General features: G+C 39.9%; 5 protein-coding genes and 1 non-coding gene across 6 annotated transcripts; 3 read left to right on the forward strand and 3 right to left on the reverse strand.

The window, feature by feature from the left end:
- Nucleotides 1–297: 297 nt before the first annotated feature.
- On the reverse strand, nt 298–1,331 carry LOC121049794. Its single transcript, XM_040507948.1, has 2 exons — nt 1,022–1,331; nt 298–884 (listed from the first exon to the last, which is right to left on the reverse strand). The coding sequence occupies exons 1-2, from the start codon at nt 1,307–1,309 to the stop codon at nt 417–419; spliced, it is 756 nt and encodes a 251-aa protein (XP_040363882.1). The 5' UTR covers nt 1,310–1,331; the 3' UTR covers nt 298–416.
- Nucleotides 1,332–3,396: 2,065 nt separating this feature from the next.
- LOC112172743 (protein LTV1 homolog) lies at nt 3,397–5,967 on the forward strand. The gene is made up of 5 exons (XM_024310213.2): nt 3,397–3,914; nt 3,993–4,388; nt 4,515–5,114; nt 5,340–5,490; nt 5,591–5,967. The coding sequence occupies exons 1-4, from the start codon at nt 3,519–3,521 to the stop codon at nt 5,469–5,471; spliced, it is 1,524 nt and encodes a 507-aa protein (XP_024165981.1). The 5' UTR covers nt 3,397–3,518; the 3' UTR covers nt 5,472–5,490; nt 5,591–5,967.
- Nucleotides 5,968–7,396: 1,429 nt separating this feature from the next.
- Nucleotides 7,397–10,370, reverse strand: LOC112170238 (uncharacterized TPR repeat-containing protein At2g32450). The gene has a single exon (XM_024307447.2). It carries the CDS (start codon nt 10,092–10,094, stop codon nt 7,680–7,682), a length of 2,415 nt encoding a protein of 804 aa, XP_024163215.1. The 5' UTR covers nt 10,095–10,370; the 3' UTR covers nt 7,397–7,679.
- Nucleotides 10,371–12,863: 2,493 nt separating this feature from the next.
- On the forward strand, nt 12,864–17,540 carry LOC112171741 (kinesin-like protein KIN-7E). The gene is made up of 11 exons (XM_040508622.1): nt 12,864–13,343; nt 13,440–13,529; nt 13,624–13,724; nt 13,815–13,928; nt 14,006–14,087; nt 14,179–14,246; nt 14,334–14,399; nt 14,487–14,611; nt 14,719–15,031; nt 15,209–16,908; nt 17,109–17,540. The coding sequence occupies exons 1-11, from the start codon at nt 13,166–13,168 to the stop codon at nt 17,422–17,424; spliced, it is 3,153 nt and encodes a 1,050-aa protein (XP_040364556.1). The 5' UTR covers nt 12,864–13,165; the 3' UTR covers nt 17,425–17,540.
- Nucleotides 17,541–17,961: 421 nt separating this feature from the next.
- LOC112172922 (protein ACCUMULATION AND REPLICATION OF CHLOROPLASTS 6, chloroplastic) lies at nt 17,962–21,796 on the reverse strand. The gene is made up of 6 exons (XM_024310427.2): nt 21,205–21,796; nt 20,872–21,096; nt 20,499–20,759; nt 19,423–20,386; nt 18,769–18,905; nt 17,962–18,390 (listed from the first exon to the last, which is right to left on the reverse strand). The coding sequence occupies exons 1-6, from the start codon at nt 21,709–21,711 to the stop codon at nt 18,100–18,102; spliced, it is 2,385 nt and encodes a 794-aa protein (XP_024166195.1). The 5' UTR covers nt 21,712–21,796; the 3' UTR covers nt 17,962–18,099.
- A 94-nt stretch (nt 21,797–21,890) lies between these two features.
- Nucleotides 21,891–21,963, forward strand: TRNAE-CUC. Its single transcript has one exon. It is a non-coding gene; the product is annotated as a tRNA-Glu (tRNA).
- The last annotated feature ends 1,180 nt before the right edge of the window (nt 21,964–23,143 follow it).

Raw genomic sequence — 23,143 nt, forward strand, 5'->3', positions numbered from 1 at the left:
GAACCACCACAATTTGGGATTTAGATTTGAATAAATGGTGGTTTGTAATTTTAATCAATGTTTTCTATGTTTGTGTGCTTTCCTGATATGTTTGGTTTTATTTGTATTTTTAATCGATGTTTATCTATGTTTGAGAATAAAATTTGTTTAACATTAATAAAACTATTGTCATTTGGAGTTACATACTTCTTATTATTGTTAGGTTCATTCATCAATTTATTCAAAGCATAAAAATTTTATTTCATAAAATTAAAATTACATAAGTGAAATTAAAATTAAAAAATAAAACTTGATTTCCTAGACAACATTTTATTATCTCTTACATAATAAAATTAGTCGAATTGAGGTATGTAGCAACCGCTGCTACCACCATCGGACATTGTTTTTGCTACGATATCACCCTTTTTCTTTTTCCATCAAGCCTTTGATTGTGGTGTCATGGAATTAGTATCCATGGCCATAATTCTTGCATCTTCTTTCGCCTCTTCAAATTCAAATATCTTCTTTGTGTGAGCAGCCATTTTTTCGTTTCTTTTCTTCATTAGCTCAACAGAAGCTTGAGTTGATTCTGCCATGGCTTGAATAGCAAGAGCCATACTTTCTGCTGCATCTTGCGCCTTCTTTCCTTTTTTCTTTGCTTCCTTGGCTCTCTTTTGTCCCATTGGTCTCGGCATGGAGCTTGATGGTGTCTCCAAAACTATTTCATCATCCAAGTCAATTGGAGACTCGTTTTCGGAGAAACTAGCTGTCGAATATGATGCCGGTGGTTGAGAATTAGATGGTGGATCCACAAAATACGGGTGATACTTAACTTTCTCCCAACATTCAAATTTATCAAACTTCTTGGGATGTTTTTTCATGAAGATATCGTGAGTTTGATTTTCCTAAACAAGAAGAATGAAGCAATAAAAATCAACCGAAAAATTAATATAACATTTGTATGGGGCAAATTTTACTTAAAAACATAAATAATAATAATAATAATAATATAACATAATAGGATCGGGAGAAAAATCAATACCTCGTCCATTTTATTGGTTCCGCTCATTATACGATTACGAGAAGTCATTTGTGCATTGTGCCAATCTTTGAGAATTCTTTTCAATGTTCGAAACTGAGATTGGAGAGCTTGAGGAGTTCGGCTTGTTGGTGGACCTTGCCAATTTTGCACATAATCGGCATGAACTTTTTCCCATAACTTTGAGGAAGTTATTTGTTTGCTGGTGATCGGGCACACGGTCTTACGCGCCCATGAATCGCACAATTGAACTTGCTCGTCGGTAGACCAATTGGTACCCGAATCTCCCATTGTTGGATGATAATTGAAAGAAATGAAGAGAATATTGATGGAGGAAGAAGATGGAGAGGTAAAATTATTGAAAATTTTGATGTGAGAAATTAAGGTAAGGGAGTAGGTATTTATAGAATTTTAAAAAATCAATTTATGATTTTTTTTTACATTTCAGATTATTTTTTTAAGATAAAAAAATTGAAGTTACCGTTGAAAAGTAACTGACCGTTGTGAATTAATTATAGCTATTGAATCTTTGATCCAACGGTTGAGATTAAATAACCGTTGCACAGAAGGATTGGTGAGAAAAAAAAAAAAAAAAAAAAAGGCTGCTGGCAGCAGCGCATGTGCAGTGGAGCCCACCACCAACGGTTGGGCGATTCATTTGCTAATTTTCAGTCATTCCATTGCCCGGGCGAGTGGTCCCCAGGTGGCCCCCTCCAATCAGTCGGGCAATTATATACCGCTGCATCAGCCAAACCATCTCCTTTCTCCAATTGGTCAGTCAACCGGTCTGCCGCTGCATTTGCTCTAACAAGTAACAACCACCATCTCTTACCAATTTTTGTTGTCGAACCAATGGGAAATAGAAACTCCACACTTCTCCACTCCAATATCAAACTGCCGAAATATACCCTCAACCAATCCTGCCGTTATTTTTGAACCGCAACAACTCCATATACCCTTCAATCCACATAAACCATTCCAACAATCTCACTCATTCAGTCACTCAAATCCAATACACAAAACCAACATCAACCCTCAACCCATATTTTCTAATCAAAATACCAAACCATCACGAACTAATTAGACTAAAAATACAATCCCAATTGGCCTTTGAGCCTAGAAAAGAAATTTCTCCGGCGTCCTGTCAAATATTTACATAGCCGGCCTCACTGGTGCATATCCTCCGCCTTCAATTGATGCCGGTGACGTGCCCTGAAACCTACTGGAACCTAGCCATGCATTGTCGTCACGGACACCATATCGCTACGACACCCAACTCGTCTCGATCTCGTTAGGAGGTAGATGGGTTTTTGGTTCAATCCAACTTTGAAGATGGGTTTTGGTTTGTGTTGGCATCAGAAACAGAGAGAGAGAGAGAGAGAAGATATAGGTTTTTAGTTTGCGTTGGCATCAGAGAGAGAGAGAGAGAGAGGGGATATGGGTTTTGGTTTGTGTTGGCATCAAAAAGAGAGAGACAGTGAGAGGATATGGGTTTTGGTTTGTGTTGGCATCAGAGAGAGAGGGAGAGACGAAAGTACTAAATTATCCCTTGAAAAATAAATAATGGCATGAGGGTTAATGGAGGAGATAACGGCATGTACACAAAGTGTGTCGGGTTTCATAGTCCATGTACTTATGTTGGGTTATATAAAAGTTGGCCACCTTAATTCGGAGTGGCTTTAAGTTCATGTACCGTTCTTAAAAATTTCCCAAAATTAAATCTAAAATTTAGGTATAGTAAACGAGTTGCATGGAACAAGCCAATTTTCAATGAATCAAATCGAGATCAAGTTAAATTCAAGCAATTTCATGACTAAATACTAGCTGAACTTTACGAGCTGAACATACGAGAGTTTAAATTTAACTTGTTTTATTTATGTACCAAACTGAAACAAGCTAAAATCAAACCGATCTTAGTACAAACTCGAGTTGCATCCCTAAATCTAATTACAACAGTATCAATATAGATACAAAGTTATGAACTCAGGGGCACTTGTGTTGCGGTTAAGCCAAACTAAATGGGTTTTTTTTTTTTTTTGGCGTGGATTGGGGTTAGTTAGCAAGCTAATTCGATTTTTTTAGAGAGTTAATAACATACTCAGTCAGTATTTCTAATCGAGGTATTTTAATAAAATCAGACTAATTCCCTATTACAAGTGCACACTGCATGAGCCTAAAGACTCTTCAAAATTGCTAGCGACAAACTGATGGGAGTTGAGACTCGAACACTAGACATGGAAGTTTCGTGTCAGACCGTTCGATCAACCTTATCACACCGGGCGGTTCATTGATTTGAAGAAATAAATAAAAAATAAAAAATATTCGTTCGACGACGCCGTTTCGAACGCTAAGGCTACAATTGTAGGGTTTTGTGGGCAAAGGGTTCTGTAGCGATCCTTCATCTTTTGCAGTTCTACTCTTCTTCATCTCTGGTTTTCTCCATCCTCAATAGATATTAGCACCTATTCACAGTTTCCTAGGAAACCTTCTCTGATTCATTATGGGGAGAAAGAAGAAGTTCATTGACAAGAAAAAGTCGTCCACTTTCCAATTAGTCGCCCGAGACTCCTCAGACCCCAACTACGACGACTCACCCGGCGGCGACCGTGTCTTCATCCAAGTCTCCGGCCGACCTAACGACGATCCCGATTCTATCTTCGCCGACGCGCCTGAGGACGAAGAAGGTGACCACTATTACGACCAGGCTTTCGGAAACTCTGAGGCGGCGGCTCAGCCCCTGCCGGAGAAACTGAGGAAGGAGATTCTGGACCTCGGGTTTCCCGACGACGGTTACAACTATTTGAACCATTTGAGGGAGATTAAGAACACCGGCGGTGGCTCCGCCTATTACTCCAACCCCAAGGCTAAGCTCGAGCAGCTTCCGCATGACGTCAAGGTGAGCTCATATTCTGTTTGCAAAAATTTTGTCAGTTATAACAAACTCGTTGTAGAGTTTAATTAATCGAGTTTTCAGGCATATGATGCTTCAAGATTGCGAATTTCGGAGAATGAGGCTCCGGATGAGAATGCTATTTACAATGTGGCGTCTAAGACGGTCAATGTGAGGGTTAAGAAAGCTGTTGATCCGGAAGTTTCTGCATTGCTTGATGCTGAAAGCGATGCTTCGCTGTTCGGTTCTGATGGTGAGGATTTGGAAGAGGATTTTGTGGTTAAGGCTAACCTTGCTGATGGAGATGAAGAGGAGGATGTGTGCATAGGTGATGGGCCAAGTTTTGTTGAGCAATCGGAGAACAACAATGCAAGAAATGAAGTTGGTGTGGTTGGAAGAAATTGCGTGGAGAGAGGAAAGGGTGACTTTGTGGTAGATGATCCACGAACTCGTCGGGATGTGGATGCAGAATTTGATATGGTGAGTTGTTTTTCCTGTTATCTTTTCAGTTATGTCGTCTATTTAAGCTCTACAGTTTTGAGTTTTATCAAGATATATTTGGGTTAATGTATGTATTATCTCACGTTTTGTTTATATAAAACACAGGTTTTAAGTCGGGAATATGACAATGACGATGATGATGACGACTATGAAGGTGGTGATCATGACGATGATTATTTTTATGGGGATGAAGTGGATGAATCCATTGAGGAGAAGCTCAAGAACGTCAAACTTAATGACTGCGTGAAGGATGACTTTGAGCTTAATGAATATGAGGTTCCGGGAGATGATGAGGAGAAACAGAAAACGAAGCAGCTTGGGAAGATATATGAGGATGAAGATCAAGAAGACAAGGTGGTAATTGTAGAGGAATCTAGTGATGAATCAGAAAAATGGGACTGTGAGACTGTTATTACTACATATTCAAATCTTGAGAATCATCCTGCGAAAATCGGAGCTCCAGAGCTAAGTAGAAAGAAGAAGCAGCTTTCAGAAACCGTTTTTGGAGGCTTGGATGCCTCCAATAATTTGATAAAGCTTGGGGGAAGACAGAGGCTGCCTGTGGACTTCTTGCCTCGTAATAGAAGACCTGCTGCTACAGAGAGGGCGACAGAGAAGGTGGAAGATATAGGTAGCTTGAAAACTGAGCAGCAGAAAAGGAAGCAACATGGTCAGGAGTCAAAGGAGGAGAAGAAAGAGCGGAAGGTATGGGTCTGCTATTTGTTTTAGCTCATCTTGGAGATGATATTTCATTCATCTTGCCTTACCATGAAAGATTAATATGCCCGCTTATGATAATGAAAATCCAGAAACTGTCATTGTAAGAGTAAACTGGGAGCATATAACTTGCATTCAAATATCTCATAGCTTGAGATTTTGGGTAAATTTCTGCTGGTTCTTCATTGATAACTTGAATATATCTGAGTGCAGGTGGCTGTCAAGGAGGAAAGACGTGAGGCACGGCGCGCTAAAAAGGAATTGAAGGAACTTTACAAGGGTGAAGCGCAGCATGCTCAGAGAGTAGCTGCTATATCTGGTCCTTCTTCCAAACGTCTGATGTGATTGTGCTGATCATCAAATGGTAATTGGAATAGATACACCGTTGCTTTAAAATCAGATTGGTAATTGAATATGCTTAGTATGCTTTATATTGATTGGCTTATTTACATGTTTTCTTCTAGGTGAGACTTAAGAATGCACTGGATTTTTGTCAAGAAGTGTGGCATCCCCTCAGCTTTCATGGTTTGAAGCACGTATATGTCATCGGTTTTGAGAGAATGGATGCTAGTTGGTTTAAAACAACATATCATCGAGTCATATCTACGTTTCTGATGTTGTGGACATGTCATAATATATAGGATATGAGTTGAGGTTCTTTGGAATCACATGTTATGTGACTGGAGCTTGAAGATAATAACCTGTCTCCAAGTTTCCGACATATTTCATTTCTTTTTGTCTGGAAATTTCTAATGTATTCATCAGGTTTTTTTGTTCTTTTTTTGTTTTCACAATGATACTAGTTAAATGATAGTTGGACTTCTATATCTTTACTCCTGCACTTCTATTCTGTGTATTTGCCTCCTCCGTCAAAGTATTGGTGTTTCCTCAGCTTGGATGCTTACCTTGGTATAAGAAAAGTAGCAACTCCCCGACCATTCCAATATCTATGCTACATGGATATGCATGATGAACCAAAACAAACATTCATTGATGATGTGAAACAACTGGTTGTATTTATTTGTTTCCAAGACACCATATTAGAAAGTAATTACAAGAATATTCTGCCTAATGAGGAATTGGAGCCATATTGCCTCTACCAAAACAGGGTGTGGGATTCCAGAGGCCATAGTCTTCCAGAGCTATTTCCGACGGCTGTGTCTTGTAGTCTTCCTTCCGTAACTGTACCTGGTTTTTCAGCTGGTGGGAGGGAAGAGATGCTGGTGCTGGTGCTGGGGCTGGGGCTGGTGATATCAACGACGGAGGTAAAGTTGTCGCTCTTGGCATAATCCCCAATATAGACATTATCATCATCATGGCGCATAAAATGTGCTTCGCTGAGATTACTGCTGTTGGCATGATGATTCTGCAGTAGCTATGGTTATGGTTTGAATATCTAATCTCAGAGATGCATTTGGCATTGTCAGCAACAAATCCTTATATTATATATGAAGTACTATTAAGTATGGAAGGAAGGAATTCTTTCTCTCTCATACCTGATGGATGACTTACCATGTTTCTTGCATGCGTCAAGTGCTTTCAACAGAATGGATGCTCTGCTCCAAGATTCTCGCCCAAAAATGAATGCCGTTCTTTACCAAAGACGATATCTAAACTTACCAGCAAGAGCGCTTCAATGCATTTCAACTCCTGTTTATTTATCTTTTAGTATGGGCGGCTTTTCGCGACAAAGGTATTTATACCGACGGAGTTTCGAGGGTAAATGTGTTTATGCTGACGGAATTTCGTTGACAAGTGTGTTTACATTGATGAAATTTTATCAGCAATTGTGTATTCACCAACGAAATTTTGTCAGTTATTGTGTTTTTATTTTTATTTATCTTTTAATATGGATGGTTCTTATCGACGAATTATTCATTCGTAAAAGTGTTTTTACTGACGAAATTTTGTAACAAGTATATTTTTCATTTTATTTATTGTTGAATATGAGTGAATTTTTACGACGGATAATTCATTGATAAAAGTGTGTTCCTTTATTTTATTTCCTTGTACTTCTATGGGAAGTTTTTGCTGACAACTTAATATGCATGCTGCTAACAATCATGTCCTTTTGTAAAATAATGACATGATTGTGATGTGTAACTAGAGTGAATAAAGATGAACAATAACCAACGCCCTCTTGTCCCAATCAGCAATCATATGGTTTAGTAACGAGCATCCTGTAACACAAGGTCTACAATAGTCATAATTGTAAATACCGAAAACTGAAAGCAGAAATTCACATCTCCAATTCTCCACAAAACACTGATAAACTTCAATCTACAAGAACATGCATCTGGATTAAGCAATGAAAGATCCTCCCAGAAAGTGTTACAAAAGAAAAAGCATCTCCATACAAGTTTGAATTGTACAGATGATATCAGTAGAGAAGGACAACTGAGGCGCAGACGGAATCCATGGAAACAAATGTATTATACAAGGGCATGATGCCCACATAACACATTCATGACATGAGCTATATATTTCACACTGAACAGCTAGAACATCAAGAAGGATTATACAGAATAAACAGAAACAGAAAACTGAATCTAGCTACGGGTCATTATGGGCTTGCAATGTAAAGCACTTGCACTTGTCTTTCATGGCTTCGCCCTCAGTTCCATATTCTCTGAACTTGTACTCTTCCTGCTTATAGGCAGGAGGAACTTTTCCCTCGCTGTAGCATTGATTGCACAAACTGAAATGAGATTTTATCTCCTTAAAGCGAGACCCAATAATTGGATAGCGGCAAACTGAACAGACATGATTACCATGGCGATTCCTGTCCCCAGTTTCAAGCTTCAACAGCGTGGACATGATACCAAAACCCCAATCAGGGTCGTTAAACATGACAAGAAACTCTGTGTAAGACATTGTTGAAGGATCTGTTTCTCCATGGACTTCCAGCATCTCACTAATCCCATGGGAAGGGACATATATAGCTCTCAACAGTTTGATATATTTAGTGGCGTCATCTTTTCTTATCTGAGAACCACCACCTTCATTCAGAGGGCGCCACAAGAGCGCATCAAAAGCAATTCGCTTGCGCTTTTCTGGCGGGCCACTGCAAATAGGGGCTAGAACAGCTAAAAACATGCCCAAGTCCACCCTACCTGCACCTGTATCATCAAAAACAGAGAGTATTCTCTCGTTTATGGCTTTCACAGCTCCTTGAAAAGTCTCAGGCTTTAGGAAATTAAGCAACCTGCGGAGAATTTCTTCCAAGTTAGGCTTGCGTATGGACCTCTGCGGGACACCAGTACCTGAATACGACACTGGTACATCACCATCACTCATCTCCCTTTTAAGGAGATCCACATCACAACGACTCAACCTGGTAATCCTCTGAAAAGCCCTAATCTCAAGTGCAGTGGCTAAGTCTTGCCTCAATGTTGTTTTCTCCCCAACGGCCTTAAATTTTGTAGCGTCGACAGTGACAAAGGAACCTTCCCCATTGGCACCCCCCCCATTTGCCTTCACCTTCTTCTTCTTCTGCAGCTGCTTCAGATGTGCAATGGCATCATGCAATTCAACCCTGTTGGTCATTTTCAATGCTTCCTTCAAAGCTTTCTTAGCATCCTCAGTTTCCCTAGCTCCCAACAAGGACACAGCCCTGTTAAGCTGAGCACGCCAATGGTTTGGCCACACAGCTAAAACCCTAGTATACATCTCAGAAGCTCTCTGGAACCTTCCCAAGTCCATATAGAGGCCACCCAAATTGTACAAGGCATCAACATGGCCGGGTTTCAAATCAATGGCTTTCTGAAAAACCTCGATTGCCCTCTCATCCTCACCCAGAGCATGCAAAGCCGAAGCCAAATCACAATGTGCATCGGCATAGTCTGGTTTCATGAAAATGGACTCTTCCAAGGCCTTAACAGCTGCCCTATATTCCCCAACCCCAAACAAGGCACTCCCCAAAAGTTTCAAGGCTCTAAAATGAGTGGGACAAAGTATAGCAGCTTCCCTATAATACTCGCAAGCACTTAAAACCATACCTTCACCTTCAACAGCAATCCCGAGATTCACATAAATCTGTGGAAGCAAATAGGCCCACTGATTCCCACCGGCCTCGGCGGCCTCAAGAGCCAGCAGAAACTCCTCTTTAGACTCTTTGTACCTGCCAAGAACATACAAGCAATTCCCAGCCCTGAAATGAGGCCTAACATCCACCGGTTGCAACTCACAGGCTCGCTTGAAACTAACCAAAGCTTCCTTAAACAGCTGGTGCTCATACAAAACCCTCCCGATCGCCATGTGTCCATCGAAAGCTTGCTCCCTCGACCTTGCTCCGTCGGCACGGCTCCTGAGCACCCCCAAGTCCTTCACAAACAGAGCATAATCATGCCCAGACTCTTCCCAAAACACCCTCTTGTCCGAAATCTCCGAAGAAGGCCCCAATTCTCTAGACCACCCAGCCTCCGAATACGAGTCCAGATTCTCACCCTTGACCTTGCCATTATTATTCCCCGCCTGCTTCACCTTCAACCTCTTGACCAGAATCTCCAAATCGTCCACAATCTTCCACGTGTCGTCGAACACGATCCCGTGGTTCGGCGACACCGCCCAGGCCGCCGTCCGCTGCTTCTTCTGCGACTCCGCGATGCGCTCGTCCACTATCGACGACGACGACGACGCCTCGGCCGCCATGGAAGCCCCTTTGGCCTCATCCAGGCTCAGCTCCAACCCAAGCGCGTCGAAGTCACGGTCCACGTCGCCGGCTCCGTCGTCATACGTCCGCAACAGGCCCTCATACGTCAGCCCCTTGTCCCCGTCGATGAAGTCGCCGTAGGTCCGAAACACCTCGTCCAAAATGGCATTGATCTGCTCGTCGCTGAACTTGACCCTAGGGTTTACCGCCACCACGAGCGCCGCCATTTCCTCCCGGTTAAGCCCTCCGTCATGGTTGGCGTCAAATTGGTAGAAAATCCTCTTGACCTTCTCTGATCTGCTCCCTCTCGTCGCCATTAATTAATCTCTTCAATTCTTGGTAGGGTTTGAAAGCTCCAAGCCTCCAAGAAGAAGAAGAGGAAATTGGGACAGGCTGTAATGTGATTGGTATAAATGGGAAAAAAAAAAAAAAAAAAAAACGGGAGTGAGGGACCGAAAAAGGGAAATCTAATTCATGTTTAAATGTCTTTGAATGTGAAAATTACAGAGGGAGTTGGGGTTTTTTCTCATTCCATTATCCATTGGATCTGGGCCATCTGGCTTTCTGGATAAGCCAAAAGGGAACCAGATTATAAAAAAAAAAAACAAAGAGACTCTGACTATTGTTTTCTCTCGTTCTTTTTCTCAGTCTCTCTGTCGCTTTATAATTCTTTTTTCAATTTTTTTATATTTATTATCTTGTTCGTTGTTACTTCTGGTGAATGAAATGAGTGAAAGTGATGATGTCGGCAGGTGGCACAGTGAGAGGCTGTCATTTTTTCTTTATTGTTTATGTTTATGTGCTGTACTTTGCCGATCCTCTGGGCTGTCGAAGAGCTCTAGGTTTTGCGTACAAGGGGTAATTTTGTAAAAAACTTATGCTGCCGACGGATGATCCAAAATCGAGAAATAGTTCCAAAATTCCAAAATCATCGGTAAAAGACTTGATCAAGGTCTATGAAAGTGAAAATAAGTAATGATTTTTGTGTTTCCAGCATAGTAAAGCAACACATACATTATAACTCGAACATAAATGAGAGAGAAATTTTAAATACACACTCTAAATTACTTAATATACATCCCTATTATTTAAAATTTCAAATCAGATTTTATAGATAGATTAAATAATCAAAATAGACATCTATGTATTAAAAGAAAAATAATAATAATCATATGTTCCTTATATTATTCTATAATTATAAACACAATTAATTTCTATACATGACATCCTCATTTAAAACAATGATAAAGTTAGAAACCATCTAATTTAAATTTTCCTTAAATGAATTGTAATTAAATGGGGTGAGAGACCATGTAATTTAGAATTTTGAAATCAATAGCATTAAATGTTTTTAAAACATATCGCTTTAGTCCCACTTTTTAGCTCATTTTTTTATTTATCTAAAAGTGATTATTAGACAATTTATTATCTAATATAAAACATCACATGTATAAAACTTTGTAATTGTTAATGTGTTTGACCATCCAATGACAACTTCATAGTTCCGCCATTGTGGAGAAACTACTGATACAATTTTGGGTGAATGTTCGACTCAAAATTTTATACCTGATCAAAAGGATGTTTAGTGGATGAGAACTCAAATAATATAAAACATATTTCTAAGCATCTATTTGAACTTTGAAGTATAATGAATCCTTATGGATTTCCCAATAACTAACACAAGTAATTAACATGGTCAATTATATATACTAATCAAATGTTAAATAATAGTGTATTTCATGATTTTTAAGTTTAAGGATATTTTAGGTAATTTGGGTTGTGTATTTAGTAAAATGTTAGAATGAGAAATTAAATGATAGGTGTATTGAGTAAGAAGTGTGAATTAAGTAATTAGAGGTGTGTATTTAAAACTTCTCTAAATGAAATGAAAATAAAATGAAGAATTTTCGCGCTAGCGCGAACTAGGATGAATATTGGCGGGTGCCGGAATACAGAAGGCGGCATGTGGCTCATTTGCTAATGTTGGCAGTGTCCAAAATGGAAATCAAGAACTGTGGTGGTGTGGGAACGCGGTAACCTAATGCCGTAAGTTTTGATGTTATTTCTAAAGATTTTTTTGTGTAACTTCTGAAAAGTCCTTGATATGAATAAATTTGATATCTTCTATAAAAGAAAATTTATTTATTTACTTGTGTAATTTAATATCTTACAGTAACAAAATAGTATAAAGTAGTCGATATTAATTTGTCCAAGCTCTAAAATAATCTTTCTAAATAATAACAAGTTATAACTCACAATATAATCACATGTATACATTAATTTTTAAAAAGCTCTAACAAACCTTCTAAAAAACCTTCTAGTTATTAGGTCACACATGAAAGATGTCCTAAACTGAAAATCTTTCATCCAAAAAGTGACAATAGAATCTACAATATATAAGTTAGTCCTAATTAAATCACTTAATGCACCAGGACATGTTTAATAAAACCCTAAATGACTGTTCCTATACGTTGCAAACAATACCAATTTATGTTAGACTACGCTTTTTCTTATCCGATGCGCTTATCGTTGTTTAATAATAAAATTAGATCATGATAAAAGATTTAGTTAACCTTCACTAGGGATGAGTGACTCGCGTGAATTGGGCTTTCTTCAGAGCCCAACGACTGAAGGGGGCATCTACTTCAGTTGTAGCCCACATCTTTAGACATACAACTGTACTGTAGATGCTACCCGAATTGGCGAGCTGGACGTTAAAATAGTAAGTTCGATTTTGGTTTTGGACTTTTTTGTTAGCTTTAGGCGGTTGGTTGTATATCTGGGGTTGTTAGTAACTCAAAACTCAAATAGGAGCGTGAGACAGGGAAGCAAAACGGTTATCGGCCACCGTTGCTATTCCTCCTCTCGTTGCCTTCATTTTCAGGCCGGCAGCAACCCCTCTGGTCTTCACGGTTCGGCCAAAACCAACATCTTGCTCTCATTTCCTGATTCCGAGTTTCGTTCTAGAGCGTGTTTTGGCCGTTCCGTCCAGAAACGAAAAGCAAGGATAAAATCAAAGGGGTTCTGTTCTGATACATATCATTTTGTTTTTGTTAGTCTAATCTGCGTGGCTTCGCCGTTAAAAGGCGCTTGACATTCTGTTCCAAACTGCATAGCCTATTTTCAATCTCAAGATGCTTTTATTTTGAAGTTAATTGATCACACAACAAGGAAAGCCTGGAAAATAGAAGAAAAAGAAAAAGAAAAAAAAGAAGAAACTAGAAGACGATCAGATAAGGATTTCGAATGCGAATTGAAAGTAGAGAACCTGCGCATTGGGAGAAGATCATCTGTTTGAGCATCAGGGAGAGGAAAACTGGGAAATCTGAAGCTGCTAGGGCTTTATATACTGCTTCTTGTTTGTTCCGAAAGAAGAACCGGAGAGACAATGGCGACGGAGGAGGCTGTGAATGAAGAGAAGATTCTTGTTTCGGTTAGGGTGAGACCATTGAATGACAAGGAAAAGGCAAAGAATGACGTTTCCGATTGGGAATGCTTCAACAACACAGTCATGTACAACAGCAACCAACCTGATCGGGCCTCCTCTCCCTCTGCTTATTCCTTTGGTAATTATACACATGCACTTTCTTCCTCATCTGCATTTTGTGAAAGTAATTTTTTTTTTTTCATTAACGTACACTGTTTTTCATGTCCCTTCATAGATAGAGTATTTGGTTTCGACTCTTCTACGAAGCATGTGTATGAAGAGGCAGCTAAGGAGGTTGCTCTTTCAGTCGTCAACGGCATCAACTGTAAGTGATCATCTTCTAATCCTTGTTTTCTGATGATACTAAAGTGTAACCAAGCAGGATCTATATAGTTTGACTGAAATATCATCATCTGCAGCAACCATTTTCGCCTATGGACAAACAAGCAGCGGAAAGACGTATACCATGAATGGGGTGACCGAATTTGCTGTTACAGATATATATGATCACATGGGGGGAGTAAGTATACTGTTTACTAACATTTTAATTGCGTCATATCATCTAACTATGTTTCTAGGACCTGGCATAATTTGAACATCTGTGTTTCAGCAAAGTGACCGTGAATTCGTGTTGAAGTTCTCTGCCATGGAGATATATAATGAAGCTGTCAGAGATCTCCTCAGCTCCGAGAATGTTCAACTTAGGCTGCTAGATGATCCAGAGGTGAGTCATTTATACCTTTGAGTAGACGTAATTCATTGAATGAAAAATTCTTTTACTAATACTACTTCAACGTACAGAAAGGTACAGTTGTCGAGAAGCTTTCAGAGGAGGTACTGAGAGACCGGAACCACCTGGAGGAGCTTCTTTCCCTCTGCGCAGGTAAAGTCACTTGTGTTAGTTTAGTCTCACTGGATTAAATGGAGTGCATGTTAACCAAGTGAACTCTTAATATGGTAACTTATTCATGCAGCACAAAGGAAGATAGGAGAGACCTCTTTGAATGAAACTAGTTCAAGATCTCATCAAATTTTGCGACTGGTATGCTTGGCTTGTCATTTCTTCAAATAGTTACTTTCGTATTTGGCATGAGAACTTTGTTTTGAAGTCTTTTGTTGGAATTAACAGACAATTGAAAGTACTTCCAAACAATTAGAAGGCCTTCAAAGTTCAGGCACTCTCGCTGCCACTGTGGTATGGAAGTACTTATCTTGCTTCACTAGGAAACTTAATACGAAATTGTTCATATTTATAGGAATGAAAATGAAATTCTTTGTGCAGAATTTTGTTGATCTTGCGGGCAGCGAGCGTGTCGCTCAGGCATTATCAGCTGGTGCAAGATTGAAAGAAGGTTGTCACATAAATAGAAGTTTACTGACCCTGGGAACTGTAATACGCAAATTAAGGTTTAGTTGTTCTTCCATTTACTCAACAAAGTTCTTGGTTCATTTAATAAAATCTCTACACGTTTTAACATGCATCATAATGAATTTAATTTCATTAATGGATGCAGCACGGGAAGAAATGGACACATACCTTACAGAGATTCCAAGCTAACACGCATACTGCAAAATTCTTTGGGAGGTAACGCTAGGACAGCCATCATTTGCACCATGAGCCCTGCACGAAGTCATGTTGAGCAATCAAAAAACACCCTGTTCTTTGCAAGTTGTGCAAAAGAGGTTACTACAAATGCAAAGGTCAATGTGGTAAGGTCAGATAAGGCACTGGTAAAGCAATTGCAGCAACAATTGGCTAAAATGGAAAACGCATTGAAGAGCTTAGCAACAAATTCTATGAAAGAGAAGGAACTTTTGTTGCAACAGGTGAGGGGATGACTTCTGTGACTAATTTTATACATGTACTTCTGTTAGTACCCAGAAAAACTTCAATGTGTATTCTGATAGAGTTTTAAACTTACGACGAGTTTGCTGTTGCGTTGTACTTTCTTCTTTTGGATGCTAATGCTTTCGTCGTTTTTTTTTCAATGTCACATTATGCAGATGGATAAAGAAATAAAAGAATTGACTAAGCAACGTGATTTTGCTCAATCTCGGGTTCAAAATTTGCTACAATCAGTTGAAGAAGGCCAGGCTAGAATAGTTGAAAATTCAGGATTGGAGTCATCAGACAAGGGTGTAAAAGCATGCACTCCACTAGATAGTACTGACAGACCTAGTTGTTCCTCGAATTCCAGCAAGCACTTCCAACGGATTTCTGAGATTTCTGAGGAAAATTTTCTGCTGGATGGTAGCGCTCCAAAGTTTGAAGCTTGGGAGGATATTGCAGAAAGATCTCAAGCAGAAGACAAAGATATTGCACAAAGCTCTCATGCAGAACCTGAAGACAATGCACGAAGATCTCACGTAAAAGCTCAAGATATTGCTTTGTGCAATGACACTGCACAAGAGCATCTTACAGAACCTGAAGATGTCTGCAAGGAGATTAGATGCATTGATCAAATGGAAGAACCAAGCATGGACAAGAGTAAAATATTCGTGGATGAAGAAGCAGGTTCATCATCGCAGCAGAAGGAAGATGCCGAGTTGAGAAATGCTAGTGAAGAGTATGAAGCGTTGCAGAGGAAAATACATGATTTGCAAATGACAATTAACACTCTTGTGACTCTTAATGGCCCTCTGGATCAATCTCCTTGTTCCACTGAATCCAGCCCTGTAAGCTTAAGCTTCTCCAGAAGTAGAAGTGCCAGGGCAGTTCTCCTAAGTTCTCTATCTCCAGGTAAGGAGACGGTACAAAACGAGCCTGCAACGCCTACGTTCAAATCAAAGCATGGTATCAACATTGAAAGGTTACACAAAGAAGATGTTCAAGCTCCTGTCGTGAGAGCTACCACGAATACAGATGAAACTAGAGAACCTGAGGCAGAGGAGGACTTACCTGATAAAACACAAGAAGTCTCTCAGCACAAGGTGTCTAGACCGAAGCATGGAATGCTTACCCAAAAAGATTCTGTGGTGAGAGCTATCACAAATACAGATGAAACTAGAAAGCCTGAGGTAGAGGACTTACCTGATAAAAGACAAGAAGTCTCTCAGCGCAAGGTGTCTAAACTGAAGCATAGAAAGCTTACCCGAAGAGATTCTGGTCGAGAATCTCTTTTGAGTGTTCAAGTGGAGGCAGAGGACCGAGAGCCTGATGAGGAGGATGTTGTGGAGGAGTTACCTAGAGGTTCAAAAGGCTTGCGATGGATGCTCTTCAAATCAAAGCAGCCTGGTTCTAAATCAGTGATGAGTTCATCTGTGATGAGTTCTAAATCAGCTTCTGTTTTGAGTGCTCCGGTGGCTTGGAAAGTTATCCAGAACTATTCGGAGTCAGATTTGGAGGATAATGTCAGTGTTCTCAATTTTGATGAGGAACATAAGAAAGACAGATATGAAAAGCACGGACGATCATCGAGGAGGCCTGGCAGTCTGGATACATCAGTACAACGAGCATTGAGAAACAACTCTGACTGGCGGTCTGAATTTGAAAGACAGAGGGGATTAATAATCGAACTCTGGGATGCTTGCTATGTGCCACTGGTCCACAGATCCCATTTCTTCCTCCTTTACAAAGGAGATCCATCTGACTTTCTGTACTTGGAGGTAGAGCTTAGAAGAATGACCGCTCTAAAGGAAACATTCTCCGATGGAAGTAATCGAAGTACTGTGAGTGATCGTCAGGCTCTCACGCCAGCTTCAAGGTAAACTTTCAGATCTCAACAAACAAACCCACAAGGAACTTAAACTTTAGAACACAACACTTCACACGCGAGAGCGCGCGCGCACACAGACATCCATATTTGAATTTTTATACTCTGAGCTTAACCCTTTTCGATATAGACCGTATTCTCGAACTTTGACAGCTAATCTCATCTTTTTTCTTATATGAAATGGGAAACAGTATGAAGGCTCTTAAGAAAGAGAGGGAAATGTTAAGTAAGAAAGTGCATAAGAGATTCCCAAGAAAAGATAGAGAGAGGCTTTACCAGAAGTGGGGGATTAGACTGAACACGAAGGAAAGGAGCCTACAGTTGACAAACTACCTATGGACGAGCACAATGGACATGAGACACATAAGGGAGAGTGCTGCACTTGTTGCAAAGTTGATTGACCTTGCAGAGCCACTTCAGGCTCCCAAGGAGATACTTGGACTCAGCTTCTTATCCCGACCGGTTCCCAAGAAATCTTCTTTCTGGGACTCCATGTCTACCCTATAGAACTATTTGCTCCACGTAGAACAAGATGACTGTAGACATAGCTCAGCTCGAACAGAGACTCTGATTGTAAACTACATGGCAATCTATAATTTTACTATGATTATTTGATACCTCAACCTCCCAATGTTTGATGTATCTATGCTGCTACATTGGACAAAAAAGACGTGACCAGAGGCGTATGTTTATGCGATATGCCTATGGACATGCATTAGTGAACTCCATATAGAAGCAAAGAGAGGAGTCAGGGGTCTCTCCGGGCAATGTGGTAAGCTGTATACAAGCGTACAGTTATCTCCACTTATTGCAGACCTAGAAAGAACGGTCAATTTCTAGGTGGGTGCCTTGCCGTTTAAAAATAATTATAATAAAAACCAAGAAAAAGAGAGTGGATAAATTGTTGCAATATTTTGACTGATATTCATAATAATTTACTGGTAATTCTTATGTTCTTCCTTTGTCATCTCTACATATTCCCTTCCGAACTACTGTATACAGAAAAAAAAAAAAAAAAGGAGGGAAAGTGAGGGGGAGAAGGGATGGAGTGAATATTTATTTATATGTATCTTGATACTGACAACGACTCAAATTTTTGACTAAATTACACCTTAGATATATAAACATGTTCAAAACAAAAGATACCATTTACATTAAGCATATCAAATCTTACATCATTGTTCATGATTGGAGGACAGCTCCTTCAGTGATTTTCCATCCTGAGCTTGAACAAGACATCTCATATCTTGTAGTGTATGTTCTGCTATTCGAGGCATCATGCTCTGGATGGAGCACATCAGTTAATTGGGCTAATTCTTCAAGAGTTGCTTCCACCACAGCACGCTGCCCATCTAGCGACACTGTTACACTGTCAATGCTCAAGTTCAAAAGGGTGTAATCATAGGACCAATTTAGCTGTGCAATTTCAGTTGCACGATCTGTCCATATCTTCAACATCTCACCATCCAATACCTGCCAGGTTTTTGCAACGTCAGGACAAGCATAAAGACATTGAAACATTTTTTTGCTGATACATCATGATTAATTGGAATTTCATTAGATGTAATTAACAGGCCTTAAATACAGCAAATTAAATCAACAATTGAACTAACAAGTTATCTACATCCTCAGACTCCTGTCTCCCAAACAGCTGTATATAGAAGTAAGTATTGATAGTGTGATGTAGATTGTATGATCAAGAGATTCAGACTTTGATGTGCAATATATAGAACTATGTAGTGATATACCAAATCACCAGATGTTTATAAGAAATCAAAAGAAGTTTTCTGATGAGGCCTTAAATGATTTAAAGATATGGTATTTCATCCACAAAAACCAAGGAATTCTCACCTCTGACAATTTATCCACGGAATGCCCAGGTCCAAAAGCCTGAGATTTTATGTTCTGCCATTTCCGAACTAGACCTTCGGCAATTTGTGCGTCCATTTTGGGTAATTCCTCTGCAGACTTAACATCTACTGGTAACCCTGCATAATTATACAGTAGCTTCTACAGTGAGCTTTTACTTCATATAAATTGGCATATGAAACACCATATGGATCTTAAATGCCATAAACATAAAAAATATACCAAACATCTTTTATCATGTTGGAATTAGGAATAAGGAATTCTGGGTGCATTCACATTGCTGTGAAAAAGAGGGGTTACAAGGTGTAATTTGAATATGAATAGCTAGTCAGAGAACCAATGGTCAAGGTGTAGGTGTTTATGATTTGAAGGAGAATTCATCAGCTGTGAAACTGTTTGCTTATGGTGTGAACAGATAGCCCAATCAGAAATCAGCCCTTACTGCTAGCTAGTGTCTATCAAAAGATTCATGTGGATGCTTGTTTTTATCAGTTGGCTGAAATAGCGTGTTTCATTAACTAAATGGAAGCAGAAAGAGTCAAGAGACCAAAAGTATTTATGTTTCAGACCTTAGTAGGTGAAAGGAAGGCTTTGTTAATGGTTTGATTATGCTATAACGCATGGTTATAATCATACCTGAACTAGTGACATCAGATGCAGTCACTGAACCAAGTTTTTTACGTAGATTGGATGAGCTATTCCTGCCGGGTAAATACTTCAATCCAACAAAAGTCAGTAGTCCAATTACCACACCAGCACACATAATCTTCACACTTGCATCTTTGATTTGCTCAGTAATTGATTCTTCTTTAAGTGTATCAACAGAACCATCTCTTCCAGAAACCTCAGCAACACGAATAGAATCATCTTCATAGGATTCTTCCAAAGGGTCTCCACTGTCTTCAGGAAGAAGAGAATAATTCATCTCATGATCTTCTTGAGGTGTCATATTCTTATCTCTTTGACCCAGAGGAAAGACCTTCCACAGGGCCTGAATTGCACTGGCCTTGACATTATCAAGAACTGCAGTAGCTTCAGCACCGATCCTTACTATGGCTGCTGCTGCAGCTAAGGGTGAGCCATTAGTTCCATCCAGCCTTTCTAAGTATCTCAAGACTGTAGGATCATCATAATAATCACCAAGGCTGAACTCAATATCTTTGGTGTCTCTAAATCTGGGGAATACCACCTCCATCAACCATGTCTCCAACAGCTTACAAAGTCCGGGAAGATCATTGTCATCATCATCCTTAGCATTCTCCAAGACAAAATCGACTACAGATGGATTTCTATACGGTGAATTATTATTGTCTAGGCCCAACCATGAGCGACACTCATCAAGATCCCCCAGAAGAAGTGAACAGAGTCCCCTCTCCAAAGCAAAGTCTATCTCACTATTTTCATTGGTTATATAGGCGTTAACAGAGTGTCCTACAGCTGATACCTTATTCTGCTGAAGTTCCCAGAACAGGTTATCAGCATCTTGAATGTGATTAGGTTTTTTACCAACAAAGGCTTGAGCAACAAGCGCAAGCGCCACTCCATAAACTTCAAAGCTTTCGGCTGGGATGTTTTTTGGTGTTGATACATATAGTTCCACCTTTCAACAACAACAACAATAAATGGAAACAAAGATACAAAAAAAAAGATTAGACAATTTAGCAAGAAGCATATAGATCATGGGAAGAAATTAACAGAGGGAATGAGGCTACCTGTTCAGCTGCAGTCATTCGTAAAAAGACCTCGTTCAGGAAACTGTCACGGGTGAATCCCCCAGCAAGAGCAACTGCTCCGCCTCCTCCAACAGACCACAATATGTTTCGGACACCACGGAGGCCCTCTTCCCTTCTTGATTGGCAGTCCTCATCAAGAGGTAAACCTAGAAGTTCCAAAATGCAACGTGGGGTGATCTCTTCCAGTGTCTCGTCAATTTGTGATTGAAGATCAGGTGCAAGGCTGCTAGCAGCTTCCTCCTACATGTTGAATGCAAGTGTTAATCAAGCATCAGACTACGCAAAACTAGCGAAAGATAACATTATCATGCACATAAACAAAAAATCAGAGACTTGCAAATGAGGGCTTTACCTGCAAGAGCTTCAAAGCCCTCTCGAGCACTTCACAACCCTGAATAAAATCCGGTGGGGACAATGCCATTGCGTCCCTCGACATGTCAACATAAGCAAGTGCCATCACCAAAACCACATCTTGCTTGAACGATTTCGGCAGCCTCTCTCTCAGCAAACTCTGCCCAATTTGAAGAACCAGCTCCGTCTTTCCAGCTTCTTGCAGCACACAAAGAGCTCCAGGAACCTACAAATTAACACCACATTGTCTCATCTCATTCAGCCAACAATTTCTTCATCAATTTCACACCAATCAAATGTAACTGAGAGAGTCTGAGACGAGAGTGCAATTTACCTTATCAAAAGGAACGTCGGTGAGAATTGTTCCGTCTCCGTCTTCAACGAGGGACTGATTGTACTCTCTCCTGGAGGTAGGGTCGGCTAGGGTTTCGCAGGCGGCCTGGAGAATCTGTCTCCGGCTGACCAAAGCGTCTTGGGTGAAGCCGTACTGAGGCGGCTTCGAAGCCCTAGCCTCGTAAGCTCGCCTAATCCCGTCGCCGAGGAAATGCGACTGGGTGCCGAGCACCTGGTAGAAGTCGAGGGGGATGGACACGTGGCGCTCGGGAGGAGCGAGTGGGGGAGGCAGGTTGGGAGGAGGAGCGAGAGTGGCGGTGGTGGAATGGTGGTCTGAGGAGGAGGAGGAGGAGTCGCCGAGGAATTGGAAGTCGGCGAGGAGGCGGTCGGCCCATTTGCTGGCGGAGCATAATGCCGGCCTGAGCTTTTGGGGTTTTCTTGAGTGTGGGAAAGGGGCGGAGAGTCTTGGGGTGTAGAAGCCAATGGCCAAGTGTGTCAAGGTCTCCATTGGTCACTTCCAACACTGTGCCTCCCTCCGCCTTGGTTTTCTTTCTGGGTTTGACACTATCATTTCCTCTTGGCTTTTCAATTTTTACTCTTCACATTCGTCAATGAGTCACAGTATACTATGACCTATAATCCTAAACATTAGTTGTTGTATTATTTGTTATCCGACTTGATCAATAATCCGTTGTAGTCTAGTTGGTCAGGATATTCGGCTCTCACCCGAAAGACCCGGGTTCAAGTCCCGGCAACGGAATTGTTTTTCTATGCCACTTTTTTCAACACATGAATTGGGCTGTCGCTGCTCAGCCCAATTAACTTTGAAAACGATTTCAATCAAAAGGCTCAGCCTATTTTCTTTTAGCAGATGAATTCCAGTTGTACCGCTGCTCAGCCCAATTAACTGAAAATGGTTTCAATCAATAGGCTCCCCCAATTATTATTTTTCTTCAATAGGCTCCCTAATTATTTTCCAATCGAACGGCTAGCCTCTAGGTTCATAGATATTATTTAGTGGGTTCAGAGATATTATTTAGACTTGATAGTGCATAATTGGTCTATGTATCTTCTTTTATTACTCTAAGCATGTTTGTATCATCATTTTTGTAACCGGGTTACAAGATCTCTGCGTGTATGTATCAGCATATTAATAATTGGGTTACGAATGTGTGATAATTTCATACCACTTAATAATTACTTTAAAATTTGAGATGACTTGAGATTATCAAAATGAAGATGATACGAATCAATAGATCATGAAGCCTCATATTTCCAACATTTCTTCATCAATCAAGTCTCATTTTTTATTTTTCCATCATTTCTTCATCAACAAGGTATAAAAGTCTCATATTTTCAGGAAACTCATTATTTTCAGCGAATTTCATACCAATCTGCTAATAAAATACAACTACATAATTCTCAAAAAAAAAAAAAAAAAAAAACAACTACGTAAGAAATGGGAGAGATGAGATAGCAAATTGCTCTTTTGTCCACTACTTATTGGATAGGTTAACTAGATCTTGCCATCTTGCGGCACTATAAGCGGGGATTGAAGCCTTTGACCTGGTTTAATGTCTGCTGCTTAATTTCGAATGTCAATTCTACTTTGTAATTCCCATCTTAGGAGTCTGAAGCCTTTGTTTTTTAAGTCTTCTGGTGCTCTCGTTGGCCTGCTTTTTTTTTTTTTTTTTTTGCTCTTTTTGACCATTGAGTTATGTTTTTGTTTAAGCCAGACACAATTTGTTTTATGATTTGGATTTAGTCCTCGATTATCTACACACTTGAAAATTATTCTTGATATTTTATCTAATGAATTTATTTCACATTAACGTATCAATATATTAAATTTAAATCAACTATCTATAACAGTATGTCAGCTCTGTACAGTTGTAGATTAATCCGTGATCATATCAATATACTCTAATACTTATATATCG

Source organism: Rosa chinensis, chromosome 6 (genome assembly GCF_002994745.2).
Source record: "Rosa chinensis cultivar Old Blush chromosome 6, RchiOBHm-V2, whole genome shotgun sequence".
Taxonomy (NCBI): domain Eukaryota; kingdom Viridiplantae; phylum Streptophyta; class Magnoliopsida; order Rosales; family Rosaceae; genus Rosa; species Rosa chinensis.

Bases quoted from the DNA above. Each gene is read 5' to 3' on its own strand.
- LOC121049794 (XM_040507948.1), bottom strand. From the start codon at position 1,309: ATGGGAGATTCGGGTACCAATTGGTCTACCGACGAGCAAGTTCAATTG. The intron at 885-1,021 runs GTATTGATTTTT...CTTCTTGTTTAG, and splicing joins GAACCAATAAAATGGACGAG to GAAAATCAAACTCACGATAT.
- LOC112172743 (XM_024310213.2), top strand. From the start codon at position 3,519: ATGGGGAGAAAGAAGAAGTTCATTGACAAGAAAAAGTCGTCCACTTTC. The intron at 4,389-4,514 runs GTGAGTTGTTTT...TATAAAACACAG, and splicing joins TGGATGCAGAATTTGATATG to GTTTTAAGTCGGGAATATGA. The intron at 5,115-5,339 runs GTATGGGTCTGC...ATCTGAGTGCAG, and splicing joins AGGAGAAGAAAGAGCGGAAG to GTGGCTGTCAAGGAGGAAAG.
- LOC112170238 (XM_024307447.2), bottom strand. From the start codon at position 10,094: ATGGCGACGAGAGGGAGCAGATCAGAGAAGGTCAAGAGGATTTTCTAC.
- LOC112171741 (XM_040508622.1), top strand. From the start codon at position 13,166: ATGGCGACGGAGGAGGCTGTGAATGAAGAGAAGATTCTTGTTTCGGTT. The intron at 14,400-14,486 runs GTATGGAAGTAC...TTCTTTGTGCAG, and splicing joins GCACTCTCGCTGCCACTGTG to AATTTTGTTGATCTTGCGGG. The intron at 16,909-17,108 runs GTAAACTTTCAG...AATGGGAAACAG, and splicing joins GCTCTCACGCCAGCTTCAAG to TATGAAGGCTCTTAAGAAAG.
- LOC112172922 (XM_024310427.2), bottom strand. From the start codon at position 21,711: ATGGAGACCTTGACACACTTGGCCATTGGCTTCTACACCCCAAGACTC. The intron at 21,097-21,204 runs GTAAATTGCACT...GTTAATTTGTAG, and splicing joins CCGACGTTCCTTTTGATAAG to GTTCCTGGAGCTCTTTGTGT. The intron at 18,391-18,768 runs GTGAGAATTCCT...AAAACCTGGCAG, and splicing joins CCGTGGATAAATTGTCAGAG to GTATTGGATGGTGAGATGTT.